This window comes from Chiroxiphia lanceolata, chromosome 9, assembly GCF_009829145.1.
Source record: "Chiroxiphia lanceolata isolate bChiLan1 chromosome 9, bChiLan1.pri, whole genome shotgun sequence".
NCBI classification, from domain to species: domain Eukaryota; kingdom Metazoa; phylum Chordata; class Aves; order Passeriformes; family Pipridae; genus Chiroxiphia; species Chiroxiphia lanceolata.
The window spans coordinates 2,627,605-2,641,992 of NC_045645.1; the positions used below are offsets into that span (position 1 = coordinate 2,627,605).

The 14,388-nt window shown below is 40.8% G+C and overlaps 1 protein-coding gene across 3 annotated transcripts in view; it reads left to right on the top strand.

The window, feature by feature from the left end:
• Positions 1-346: 346 nt before the first annotated feature.
• The window catches only part of PIGK (phosphatidylinositol glycan anchor biosynthesis class K), a 63,926-nt gene continuing 49,884 nt past the window's right edge, over positions 347-14,388 (top strand). Inside the window, exons 1-8 of one of the 3 annotated variants that reach the window (XM_032696846.1) lie at positions 347-475; positions 1,820-1,873; positions 3,909-4,000; positions 6,938-7,073; positions 8,359-8,470; positions 8,815-8,911; positions 9,253-9,370; positions 10,136-10,246. In XM_032696846.1, coding sequence (XP_032552737.1) covers positions 377-475; positions 1,820-1,873; positions 3,909-4,000; positions 6,938-7,073; positions 8,359-8,470; positions 8,815-8,911; positions 9,253-9,370; positions 10,136-10,246 — 819 coding nt within the window. In that variant the 5' untranslated portion in view covers positions 347-376. Of the gene's footprint in view, positions 476-1,029; positions 1,057-1,819; positions 1,874-3,908; positions 4,001-6,937; positions 7,074-8,358; positions 8,471-8,814; positions 8,912-9,252; positions 9,371-10,135; positions 10,247-14,388 lie in introns of those variants that run through there. The other 2 variants (XM_032696848.1, XM_032696847.1) reach the window with 2 other exon arrangements.

Below are 14,388 nucleotides of genomic sequence, written 5' to 3' on the forward strand. Positions count from 1 at the left end.
AACGGCGGGACCCGCTGCGGCTGCTGCCGCTGCCCTGCACGGCCGGACTGACAGCAGGGGCAGGGGCGGCCGAGGGAGCTGCGGTGCGGGACTGAGCGTTCAGGGCAGGGGCAGCGCTCCTCCGAGCGCGGGCGGGCCGGCCGGGAGCGGGCAGGGCACGGCGCAGGGAACAGAGAAGGGAACAGAGCAGGGCACGGGGCTGGGGACAGAGCAGGGCACGGGGCTGGGGACAGAGCAGGGCACGGGGCTGGGGACAGAGCAGGGCACGGGGCACAACACAGGGCACAGCCCCGGCCCGGCCGCGCTCCCCGCCCGCGGAACTTGCGCACAGGCCGCCGCCCCCCTTCCGGCCGGGCCGCGCAGGAGGCGGGCTGAGATGGCGGCCGCCCTGCCCGGCGCCTGCCGGGCCCGCACCGCCGCCGCCGCTGTGCTGCTCCTGAGCTGCTGCGGGGCAGCGCTGGCCGGCGGCGTCCAGGTACGGGGCTGCCGCGGGGACACGGGTGTTCCGAGGCGCTCGGGGTGCGCGGGGAGCGCCCCGTCGGTTTCCCGAGCGGCGGAGCGGGAGATGCGATGTCTTCCGCGGGCGGGAGGCGGGCGGGCCCTACCCCGGCCCCGCCCGGCGGGCGGGACGCGCGGGGCTCGGTGTGCCGGGAGAGGCGGAGCGGCACTGCCCGGGTCCATGTACCGGGACTGGCGATGCGGTACTGCCCGGGTACAGCATTGCCCGAGCACTGCAGGGCTCCATGGGCCGGGAGAGGCGGTTCGGTACTGCCCGGGTCCGGCACTGCCCGGTCCCGGGCAGTGCCGGACCCGGGCAGTACCGAACCGCCTCTCCCGGCCCATGGGACCCTACGGGGCTCGGCAGGCGCTGTCTTGTGTGACTCGTTCAAACTGCTTGATGCACCGTGCCCACGCTGCATCTGTGGCGGTGTTCGCGTTCGAATTCTGCTTTGTTAACGAGCTGTTATACTTCAAATTAATTACTGATGAGACCAACACCTTCCCCGAAACAGCAGATGTGTTCTTAGAGTCTTCGGGTGACTGATGAAACTGCAGGTTGTTTGCTGCTTGAAGTACAATATACTTCACATGTATTTTAACACTTTTTTGTTACTGTGTGTTTTGTGTGAGAGCATGGGCATCATCCCAGTACCCCTCAGAGTTACCAGAGTCTGATTTAAGAATCAGCAGGTCTGGATTCTTGCCCCGTGACAGACTGATTGATTCCCTTACCTCTGGGAAGTCTTATCCCCTTTCTGTGTCCTGTTTTATGCTCTCCATTAAGGAAAAAGGGCCCTCTCAGCTGCAAAGCACAGTGGGAACTATGGAGAACACAGATTATACAGAAGGTTGCTGTCATTGCTCCTGATTTTGGAAGATAAATGTAACCACCCTGGATTTAAAATGGGTTTAAATTGCAGATTCACTTACCTGCTTTTGAAAATAGGAATGAATCCAAGCTCCTTTTCTCATTAAGGAAGAAACTACAGATCAATAAATCATATTATTTTGTTCTTGGAGTGTCCTTTAGAATAGAGATGTGTTGGCTTTTCGTTTTAACTAAGCTGCAAGTGACTAACAGTTCTTTCTTCTTTGTTACACGGCGAGTTTCAGGGAAGGATTTGGAGTAACTAACTGAGGTCAAATGTACAAAACAGCATAAAAACCCCCTCCCTCTCTTGTAGCTTTTCTAAGGTTTCTTCGGTGTTAATGTGTGGTAAGCATCTGCTTTCAACACTTTTGTGGAAACAAAAAAAACATGAGTGGTCATTTCTTTCTTATTGCTGAAAAAAAATGTGAAATTTTCTCTATCTTTCAGGATCAAGCAGAACAGTTCTTTAGAAGTGGACACACAAACAACTGGGCAGTTTTGGTAAGCATAGTCCACGTTGTTTTCTTCCAACAAAGTTGCCAATTTTTTATCAAGAACCATGATTGCAACAGTCATTGAAGAGTTCTGCTCACTTCAAAGGAATGGAAAGATAAAGACTTGGAAATGAATGAATTTGAAATTGTACCTGCAAATTTATTACCCTATAATGAAATTATCTTTTCAATAAGACTGGATTTGAAGCACTCAATGTGTCTAGCTACATGGCACAGTTCATAAAACAAAAGTTCTGACAGCATTAAAGTAGTTAAATTAACATATTTCATATGGAAAAAAAAGTATTATTCTGATACCAGGGAAATGTGATCTCTTTTACCAGAAAGGTACAATTTATTTGTCATTTTTGTTCTTGCTCAATCTGTTCACTTGTGATAACAGGCTTAGAATGAAATCAGTTTAGACAACATAATGTTTAGATCAACTGTTCTTATCCTAATTCTTTTTTTTTTCTTTGCCATGTATCTTTTCTTAGCTTTGAATCATGCTGCACAATTGGTTCTTAATCACAGTTCAGGTCTTAATGACTAATTTGTTTCAGAACACTATTGTAATTACTCAGTAGCAGCTGTTTGTTTTCCAGATACTAAAATTGAGCAATATAAAAGGAAAGTTAACAGGAACTAATTGAATTAGAAGGAATAATTTCTATATTCTACAATGTACAAACTTGAAACTACTAAAACATCAAATTCTACTTCAATACTGTTGACAAATAGGTGCTTTTATTAATACCCATAAAACCACACAAGGTGGAAAATTAAGCCCAAGGAGCTGTATTTTCTGTCCAGAACAGATTTTCTGCTGGTTGTATTTTTTCAGTGGTTCATCATTAAACTTTATAACAATTCCTACTAATTTTTTAAGCAGTAAAGTAGGGAAAGGTTTGCTGCTATCAGGCACTTCAAACCTGGGATAATGCTGCAATTCCCACCTCACCTGTAGTTTGAATTAATATGCTGGAGTGTGAATAGCTTGGACACATTTTCCACCATGTTGTAAGGGAGGTGGTGGGGGTAAGGTGCAGATAATAGCACCTTGAAATGTCTCAGCTAAATTGGACACAGTTAGTTTTCAGAGCTTTAAATTTTGCTGAAAGGCAAATGTTCTCCCAGACTGATTCCTGTGGGCTTTTTTGGAATTCCTAATTGACAGGATGATCAAGACACCAGGGGATCCTTTCAGGCTGAATTTTTATAATTACTCAAGCTACTACTCAGTTCTTTTTATGAAAAGACTAGAGGAAAAGATGCTATGTAGTGTAACTTAAAGCTCCACATTTAAAACTGCAAAGTTAAAAAACTGTCCAAGTGCTTGTTCCCGCACCTCTGTTTTTGTGGTTTTAAAGTCTTGTAGAAGTTTTTGAAATCTCTGAATCAGAACAATGTCTGACTTAGGGAGTTTTTAAATCCAGGAATGGCTGAGCCCTGACCCTTTGCCTGTTAGAACAGTAGAAATTCAAGTCCTTCGAGGTTTTTGAAAATTTCTGCTCAGATTTTGGTTAGAACTCACTTAGCTCTTACTTTATTGCATTTTACTCCTTAAATGCAAATGTCCTCAGTGTATTTTCCCCAGTGTGTGTCTTCTGCATGAATTCACTTATACCTTTGTGCAAGAATGCTCTCAGAATGGGTTTGCTATTGAGATGAGGCCTCTTCCTTTGATTTTTAATTCCATTTGCTAAGGAGAAAGCAAATGAAAAAATTTAGCTTATCCACTTACTATTGCTGAATTATTCCCTAAAGTGCCATTTTCTATACTTAGTTAGGGTTTATGACGATTTTTTCATGAGTCAGTATGCTAATAACTTTTTTTTTTTAACTTTTATTTTCAGTATTTCTTTGCTTTGGCACACCAAAGATTTATAGAGCTTATGTCATGAGTTTCTTGGCGTTGCCATGTTCTTCCTGATTTGTTACTATTTTTACTATTCCTGTGATTGTGGTCTTCAGATGCAACGTGCCAGGCCAATTTGTACCTTTTACATTATTTAATATGCTTTTTTTTCTTCCTTTTCAAGGTGTGTACATCTCGATTCTGGTTTAATTATCGTCATGTGGCAAACACTCTCTCAGTATACAGAAGTGTCAAGAGACTGGGCATTCCTGATAGGTGAGGGGACCTTGGTGGATCCAATTCCTTGCAAATGTGCTCTGCTGTCTGCAGCAGGATAGAAATACATTTATCTTCCCAGTTTAACTGGATAAAAGCAAAAAGGAAGGATGCAGTCGCATCAGTTGTGTTGGAAAGTGCAGCAATGTTGTTCAAAAGGAAAAGCAAAAAGTTAATGTAGTAAAACTCCCACTTGGAACAGGGTAATTAGATCTGGCCCCTAAAATGTAGCACTTGGTAAATTGGTGAAAGCATAATGGGAAAATTGACAAATGCACTCAGCAATGGCTGAGTGCTCTTGCTGTACTCTTACAGCAAGATATGGCTCTTGCTGTACTTTAATTTCCTTTCAGCATGGAGATGTTGGTGACTCTGACTGTCAAAGGTATCAGACTTCCACATCTACAACCACACCGAGTCCTTAAACTAAAGGCTTTGACCAGAGCAACTTCTGCATAGTGAAAACTGCCTTGAAAAAATCTGTTTTGTGTGATTTGTTTTACGGAAACCAGTAACTTTGTCGATGTAAATTGTGCTTCTCTCCTGATAGCACAGTGGTTAAAATGGCACCCCCTTCTTTCACAACAGGAGCAGGAAGGTGAACAAACTGCTCTGAAGCATCTTTTAGTTGTGTTCCTGCTGGAAGGAACCTGTTGGCACTGCTCCATCCAGCTGTTTTGCACTGCAATTTACTCGGAGCTGTGGGAGTTTTAGGCACCCACATCGGTTGAATGATAGGCTGAATATATTCCATTGAATATATATATTCCATTGATTATATATGCCTGTAGGCTTCTGTGGAAATCTTGGTGGTCCTGGTTTTTAATGTTAGTGTAGAGGACTGGTAGTTTCTCCAGCATGTCTGCCTAAAGAAGGGTGTCCTTCTTCGTCACTGCAAAATGTGTATTCTGCTGGATTAAATTTGGGTGGCTTTTTTTTTTCCCCCCAAACCCAAAACTGTATTATCTGGAGTCCCCAGTTAGCTTCCTCTCAACTCTGAATGCAGTGGCAGTATCATCCTGTTTTCTCTGTTTATTTAAGAAAAAATAAAAAGAGCGACTTTCTATTTTTTTTGAAAGAGGGGAATTCAAAACCTAATTTTTAAAAGCCTTTGGGGCTGTAAATCTGAGGGAAAGCACTGCTGTGGGCTGAAAGCACAGAAATGTGCCTTTTGGTTTTGCGCATTTCACTCAGAAGCATCTGTCTTCTCTCCTGTGCAGCCTTTGAAGCACAGGTGCCCGAGGCACTGCCTTAGAAATTCTTTCCCTGGTTCTACCCTTACCTGAGAGCTTTCATCTGCTTTGCATCCATCTGTCTTCACTGTTAAGGTCACAATAGGTGGCAGTTTTTGAAGTGCTGCAAAAACTGCAGCATGGATGGAGAGTTCTGTTGTTCAGTAGCCTGAGCCATTTCTTACCCATATCCAAGGTTCTGGAAATTAATCTTAGGAAGCCAGCAATGCTTTAGGCTCAGATTAAAAATAAAACATAGGAGAAGACCTATTTTTTACTGTTTGCAGTAATTTTTACATGGATTTGAACGTTTCTTCCTTAGACAAACTTGCTTTATCTGTTTTTCTTTCTTTGCTGCAAGACTTTCTTCAAAATATTGACAAGACAAAACACACAAACCACCCCCCCCAACACAAAATTCCCAAGAAGTCTCATAATCACATCTTAAAAATAAACATTTATCCTGATTCTTGGGGTTGGTTGGTTTTGGAGGGGTTTGTGCCATAGGCTTATTTTGAATGGAACTCTGTCAATTTGGTGATTTAAATACATTTGTCCTCCAACAACAAACCATATTAGGAAGATGATTTGTCCTCCTCTGGCTTCTGTCATCACAGCTTCATATTTATGGCAGTATTTTATGTCCTTTGAAAAAGTTTATTTTTGAGGACTTGGACTTGTATTAATTTGGACAGCATTTCTTTCTCATTTTTTCTTTTTTGGTGCACTGTGGAGCATATCAGCACTTCAAAAGAATAATTTACCTCTTAAAGTGCTCAAGCTGACCTACAGGTGAACGATGACAAGCACAGGAATGGTGTTGAAGTAACAGGACACAGTTTAATTTATAATTGTGTCCCTGGGAGTCTGAATTAAACAGCATTCTCTGGAGGATACAAAGCTTTGCTTTTGTAAGCATTGTTTGGGAGAATACCAGGATCCCCGTCCAGGAGGGGACTTGTTATTTCATATTTCGTATTTTGACCCAAACCTGACCCTGCCAGGTGAAATACAGATCTTTTGGGTGCATGCAAGCTGGAACAGCTTTGTTACATACGTAATATGCTGGGTTTGTTTTTTTTTCTTGGTACTATGTAATGCTGGGTTGGTTTTTTTTTTATTTTGTACTATAAAGACAACAAATTGTCTGGTGTCAGCCCACTTGTGTTCTTCAGGACAATTCCGTTAGCTCAGGTTATCGTAGAGTAGAATATCAGATGTAGTATAATGGTTTCAGAAATGTTCAGGAGCTCCTCAATTTAATTAAAAATTATCACAGTGTTTTTAATTGATCTACCTGAGAAGGTGCACACATGCTGTTATTTCTTCTCTGATGCTGCATGAAATGCTTTAGTGCCCTATAAAAATCTCCAGGTTTTTTTATTAAGAGTTCTGTCAGCCTAGGTCCTGGCAAGCCTGTATCCTAAAGTTTCCAGTGTCAAATACTCTCATGCTCATCTTTGACCTGACTTAATCCTGTAGATAAATAACAGCCAAACACGTTTCCATGTATGATATCTTCATTATAGTGAGGATGTGCATAAGGAAACAGGGTATAACCAAGCAAAGGTTCACTTGCAGTTCCAGGAACCTTGTTAATGTTATAAGCTATTGCTGTAACCATCAAACAGCATTGTTATAATTTCTGTTTGACTGTTATGTGAAAGTAGAGTGGCTGAAATGTTTTTGTCTTATTTTTCCATAGTCACATTGTGCTGATGCTGGCAGATGACATGGCCTGTAATCCCAGAAATCCCAAACCAGCCACTGTGTTCAGTCATAAAAACATGGAGCTAAATGTCTATGGAGATGATGTGGAAGTGGATTACAGGAGCTATGAGGTGACTGTGCTTTAATTCAAAAACTGGACCTTTTTAGTGTTGGTTTGAAGATTTATGCAGCATCTGTGAAATCTGAGGATTTCTGATTTTGGGCTGGGCTTTTATGATCAACTGATAGGTTTAAAATACACATCCCTCCCCCCATTGATCTTTGGGTTTGTATTTGAAGTTTATTTTATTTGAAGTTTATTGTGCTAGAAACGTTTAGTGTTTTGGCTGTTTTAAATCCACAGCTGAAAGGATGTATGGAACTCCTTGTGTGTGTTAGGAATAGAATCACATTACTGAAATTTCTCTTCTTTGGAAATGGCTGTTCAGTGTCTCACCTTGTAAACACTTGAAACTACCATGAAAATTTTGGTGTGCAGGTGAAATGTTTATTTAAGTAGGTCTTAATACTTAAATTCCTAGTCTTAAGCATATACTTTGAAAAGAAAACTAGAGCTATAACCTGATCATTAACATGAAGTAATTACTGTAGAAAAATCTTCATTCTGTCACCTTTCTTTTTTTGTAGTATTCCTTCAAACAGACTTTGAAGGAATCTTTACCAGTTGATCTTAAATTAGACATCAATTTCTTGGTTTAATTGTGCTGTGTAATCATTACTAAAGCTTTATAGAAGCATATTTCAGCATATAGTAGATGTTTTTTTTCCTCTGAAACTTTATAGGAAGAAGTGAAGGCACAGCACTGAAATACAGATACACTCATGAAATAGAGAAACATGTTTTGTTTCTTGTTTTGGATTTATTGCTGGCATTTGAGCTGTGTGTGTGTGTGTACGTGAAGTGGTGTTTTGGAGGCTTTGTTGCAGTCACCATCCAGGTGGGGTGTACTGATCACTCAGACTTATGTAACACAACTGTTTTTTCCTTTCGTGAGTCGCAGAGGGAATTCAAACTTTTATTTTTCCATGGTAACACACCCTAATGTTGCAGCATTTTGTGAGTCCATGAGCCACTTTGGCAGAATGACCCTGTGTGCTGACAGGTTTTCAGATCAATGAGAACCCATTTAGAAATGATAATGGTGGGAGACTTATTGGATATAATAAAGCAGCAGGCTGATGTCAATGGAATAAAGTGAAAGGCACCACCTGATTGTGAACCTGCAGTGAAACCTTAAACAGAAAATATCTCCTTATGCAGTTTATACCATGCAATATTATGTCTGTTTAGATATGCTGCATATTTTAGTGTTCTGTTACTTAAATTCTGTAACCCAGCCTATAGCTGATCAATATTCTTACCTTTAGAAAATGACTTTGTGCTTCTATTCACAGGTTACTGTTGAAAATTTCTTGCGAGTGTTAACGGGGAGAATCCCCCCCAGCACCCCACGATCCAAACGTCTCCTTTCTGATGACAGAAGCAATATTCTGATATATATGACAGGTAATCACAGGTTTCTGTGTGCAATTTATTGGTGTTTGTTGTTCAGTTGGGTGGGTTTGTTGAAAGCATCACTAGTCCAAATGAACAAAAGGATCAACAAAAAGGTTTTTTTTTTGTTTTTAGCATGTCATAAAATTAAGAGAAGATGTCTGTAAGGCAGTACTAAACCAGTGTAGTTTCCATTTGAAGTGGTGTATGGGTGGTGTTCTTACTGTATCAGTTTATTCTGCTGGACTGTCTGTGGAGAAAGAGAATTGTGTTTGCCTTATTTTAGAAAAATGGTCCCCCAGGCTGATATCTTCCTTTAACTTACACTCTTGCCTAACTTCTGATTTTTCTGTCAGGCCATGGGGGAAATGGTTTCCTAAAATTTCAAGATTCTGAAGAAATCACAAATGTAGAACTTGCTGATGCCTTCGAACAAATGTGGCAGAAAAGGAGGTAAGAAATGAGCATTATTTAAACATGAAATACTGTATTTCCTGTACATGCCCAAAGGCTTACTGGTAGGCCTTGCTTACCTGCAGCAGTGATACTGTCTGTTGTCCATAAAATTGCATCAAAGTTTCCATTCAGAAAGAAGAGTTTCGTTTTTTGCTTTCAGCTTCCTGCAGTTAGAGCTGCTCAAATGAATTGCTTTGACTAAACTCACACCTTAAAATCAGTTGCTGGGAATTCTCCTGTTCCTTGGGTTCCTGGCAGCTGTCCTGGTAACTAAAAAGCAAAGTATGTATATGTTGTTTAAGTAGAAATGGCTAAGGAGGCTGTTTTATGTCTTTCAGGTACAATGAGTTGTTGTTTATTATTGACACTTGTCAAGGAGCATCCATGTATGAACGGTTTTATTCCCCCAACATAATGGCCTTGGCTAGCAGCCAAGTAGGAGAAGATTCTTTGTCAGTAAGTACATTTATGTGATCCTGAAGACAATTTTCAGAAAGCCTGAGTTAAAAGCACAGTTCCTCTTGACCTTTAAGTAAAAATTTCCCCTGCAATTGCTGAGCTCTAAGGTGTTTAGTTACACAGTGTCATTTTGACAAAACTTGTAAGTGTACTTTTCCTGCCAGCTTTTGTGTGCTGGCCCAAAGAACCAGGCTAATGATGGATTTCTGTGCTTGCTGGCCAGCTTAAGCACTTTCTAGGGTAAGAAGAAATCTTATGGGAAGACTACTGAGAGATGTATGTGATGAATATTCAATTTAGGATTTACTACACTTGATAGAAATCAAAACACTGCCTTTCACCTGCTGTAATTATATGCCAGCTGAATTACAGAAGGAGCAATAGGAGAGATCTCAGCCAGACCAAAGCCAGCAGGTCGGGATTACCTGGACCCCTGCACTGCTGTGAGACACCCTGGCTGTCCCAACCCTGCTTTCAAAGTCCTGAGCAGGTCAGGGCAGCCCACAAACCTGTACTGGACCATTAAGAAGAAGGGTTCCCACCTTTGTTGAAAACACAGATATTACCAGAATTATACATAAACTGTATTATTCAACTTATCAGCAATATGTTGCTTCACAGGTAGTAATTTTCTTTGTGTAATTTGCCTAAGAACAAAAAAATTATTCCTGATTTTTGTAACGTGCTGTTACATTCTGTTCCCTCCTGAACACAGAGTTCTCTCCTGCAAATGCCCAGTAACTGTTGTGTGTTGTTTTTAAGCATCAGCCTGACCTTGGGATTGGTGTTCATCTCATGGACAGATACACCTTCTATGTACTGGAGTTCTTGGAAGAAATTCATCCAGCCAGTCAGACAAACATGAATGACCTGGTAAGTAGAATACTCAACATTCATGAATATGCTAATGACTTTAACAGTTTCAAAACTTAATCTATTTTGTCTGTAGGGTTCTCCAAATGCTTTCTGTGCTCCTGCTGTTTCTCTTTGGGAAAGGGTTTTTTTTACCATTGTTAAGTGTAGTTGTGTAACACTTCAGGGATTGACAGTGGCTTGCTGGCTACAGAAAAAATTAAGTAGAATTAGCCAGATTTTGTTTTTTCATTGAAAAATTAGTAAAGTATTCACTAAATATTCGTTTCAATAGAATGAAGTATTTGTGTGTGAAAAATGACAGTAGGAGGCTTCTAAAGCCACCTTAATGGATAGTAGACATTTTCCAGTTGTGGAAAGGCATTGGTGTTGTTTTGCAGAGGTGATTTAACAGTTACAGTTCTAACTGTGTGATCACAAATGCCTGCAGAGACTAATTTGTCTGTATATCTGCTTAGGTTCCAGAGCAAGATATGTCCAAATCTATCAGTGTTTGGACTTAATTATATTAAATGTTACTGTAGATCTCAGATATGAGGCAGAAGGAAAATAAGAAGCCAACCAGATAACCTATGACAAAATTTATGGCAATGCCTCTGTAGCAGTGAGATGACATAAAAAGTAACCTTATTTTCTTTACCCTATTAACCCTCTATACCTGTTCCAGTATTAGTTTCTTGTAGTCATGCATTATATTTTGGTACCTTGTAGCTGTAAATCCTGATGTGCTGTGTCAGGGATCCAAGAGCCACCACTTACACAACACCCTGGCTTTGATTCATTTCTGTAAAAGGAGCAGCTGCTCAGAATTTTGATGCCACTCTCTGTCTGCAGAGGACAGTGTTAGCCTGGCTGCTACACGTGTGGTAGAATTCTCTCTGAACAGCCCACACTTGACAGATTTTATGTTGATACAGAATTGATTCAGCAGCCAAGATTCAAGGTTCTTTTACTTCCATGGGAATGAAATTCCTCTCTATAATTTAATACCTTCTGATTATGGGATACAGATAACTTCACAATAAATCTTGGTAAAGAAGAGTGTGCAAATTCTTTATTGATTCAGTATCTTCTAGCCTCTTCATTCGAATAGCACTGTAGAGCAGAAAATGAATTTGTGTTAATTAAAAAAGGTCATAAAAGGGAACAGCACTATCTACAGTGTAAGACACCATCTGGGAAGTGGTGTAGCTGGTCTAGCCAGCTGAATGTTAATCTGGTAGTTGAAGAGTGTAGAAATTTGTTAGCTGGCCAAACAGTTTACCTTCTGGGCTCTTTGGAGAAGATACCTAATTGTGTGTTTGTTTTTGCTTATATGCAAAATAGGAGAAGTAAATTCCTTACATCGGGTAAGTCATCACACACCATTCTGCTGATTGGTGTTCTGGGAGTAAAAGAGAATGGACCCAAATATATCCTGACTGTGATGATTTGTTCAAGGCCAGGTTGGAGGGGGCTCTGAGTGACCCAGTGTGTGGTGGGAGATGTCCCCACTCACGGCAGGGGAGTGGAACCAGATGACCTTTAAGGTCCTTTCCAGCCCAGACCATGCTGTGATCGTGTCCTGAGCCATGACCTGCACGTGTTTCAGCAAACATGATCACTTGATTTTGAGTTGATGCTTTCCAGGGCTTCATCTAAGAGTTTCAAAATGACATATGGTTACTCCAGGGTAAGGATATAAGCCTATTTTTTTGCCAACACTTGTAGGGGATACTTTGGCACTGGAATGCACTGTTAGTGTCAGCTGGTTTAAGAATAAAGAGCTACTGCTTATCCAAGTCTGATTTATTTTTTTAATTTAAATTAATGCTTTCCAAGCTCAGGATAACTTAAGTTTTTGGCAAACTAGCTTTAAAATTAACTGATGTTTAGTTGTTTGATCTTTTTAAATGTTAAATGTCTGCTCTTTTAGAAGTACTGTGTATTTGTTACACTACTTTAACCACTCTTGAAACAGCTTCTCTTCACATCCAGCTAAGGTTTGGATATTGCATTCCTGCAAAGAATGAGGCATCTTTTTTCACAATCCACTCCACCTACTCCCCACCTGCTCCATCTGTGTTGCTAAGGGATAGCATAAAGCTGTGGAAATGACTGTCTTTAGGTTTGATCACAATTCTCAGAAAGTAAAGACTGAATTGAAATGTCACACAATTGAACTTTTAAAATAAGATTCATATAAATTTCTAAATGAGATGTCATTTGTCATAAAGTAGCTGAAATTGTTGCTAAGAAAAGTCAAGATAACAAAGTTCCCATGTTGGGAGAATTGTTTAGCTCTGTTTGAATAGAATCTTATTTTAAAAAACTTTGGAAAAATTGATACAGGATCCAATGTGTTTCACTTAGCCAGTGTTTGCCTTTTCTTTCTTTGTCAGAAGACCTCAGTTATTAGTGTTACTCTACTGTGGTGTAATTGCTTTGCAGTCCTTCTTTTCTCACACTGATAGATTTTTAGTGTTGAAGTCTTCTCACTGCCATTGCACATTTTCACCCAAGATTCATATCAACATGTTATGGTGGTAAATTGTTGTGGGACAAGTTAGAAATAGTTGGGTGCAGTGTCAGTGTCCCCCTTTCAGTGCTGATGCAGTTGTTTTGGGACATGTAACCTCTCAGGAACTCGGCGGAGAGACTCAACGGTATCACTGCAGCATAAATTTATGCTTCAGTTAGTGGGATTAAAACAAATACTTCCCTTTTACAGTTTACTTCAGAGACCTAGTTTTTATGTTTGTGCCCTTAGTTGGAGCAGAGCTGGGGAAAATTGGTAGCATTTTGGTGAAAATGAAACTTTAGAGGGTTTGTGTGTGCATTGAAAAGGGGCTTTTGTATGGGAAGTGTGATGCTGATGAGTCCAGTTCATTTTCACTTCACAGGGAGGATAACAAAGATTGGTTCTGCCCTGTCTTTTCTTCAGTAGCTGTGTGATACTCTGCCAACAGGAGAGTTGGGAATCATTAAAAAAGAGCTCAGTGTGTGTGTGCTTGTCTGCTTCATGTAGAGGTAAAAGTGAGCTGAAGTTTCCCTGGACAAGCAGCTCAATGCCATGTGCTTACAGGTTTAGACAAAATAGACAAGGTATAAAAGAGAAACTGTAATAGGGCAGGAGGGAGGAATGGGGAGGTGGAATCTACCCTCTGTGAGGAAAAGGCAGGTTTCCTCTCTGGGAAACGTTTTTAGTGTAGGGTTCTGTTGTCCAAAGAGAATGAGCAACAAAAGCCTGTACATTTTGTGTTAGGCTCAGCACAGAATTTCTGCTGGGAAGTATGACCTGAAGCTCAGTGGTTTTGTCACTCATAATCTGGAATAATTGAAGTTGCATTTGCATGGAGCTAGTTAGGACCTGTGGTTTTGTCATAAGAATGCAACCTTGTAAGAGCTGACCCATGATGTAATTTATATTCTGTGACTGATGGATCTGTTTGTGAAAATCACTTGGGGGATTTAAGATTAAGAAAGAGGAGCACTCATGTGGAGAGCATCCTTCTTAGTCCTCTGTGATAAATCTATTGTGTTAAATACTCTGTGTTGCTGGGATGTACAAGGACTCACATAAACCAGCACTGTTACCAGGTGGTCAATGGACAGCAACATTTCTTCTGGAGCCTCTGCCTAGTGGTGTGTCCAGTAGGGTTGTGGTTTGGTTGTAAGGTTTGAGTCCCTCTGATGACTGAAACATGAACTCAGCTTTCCATGCTCACCAAGGAGTCTGGAGAAAGCCTTAGGCTGCTTTTCATAGTACTTGTAGCATTTTTAACAAAAATACAGACCAGTTACTATTTATGATTCTGCATTATATCCATTATGAGATTACTTGAAATAAAGAAGCTCTGCAGCTGTGAAATATTTGAGACTTTTGTGGTGAGTGTGGTGGGATTGTGCAAAGCAGCATTATGTCCAAAATGCATTGGTATTGCCTTGAATATCTACATAACAACTTTGTTACTTAAGAGGCATGCTGTCCTGGCTAAATGCTACAATAAATCTGTTACTGAGATCTTTATGTAGAATGGAGTCCAGTGAAAACAGTTTATTAGTGCTGCGTGTGTCTTCCAGATGTTGCAGGGTGTGCTGGATATGTAGACAAAATACATGAGGAAAATAAATAATAAGGTGTTCAGCTAATTTGTGGGTTT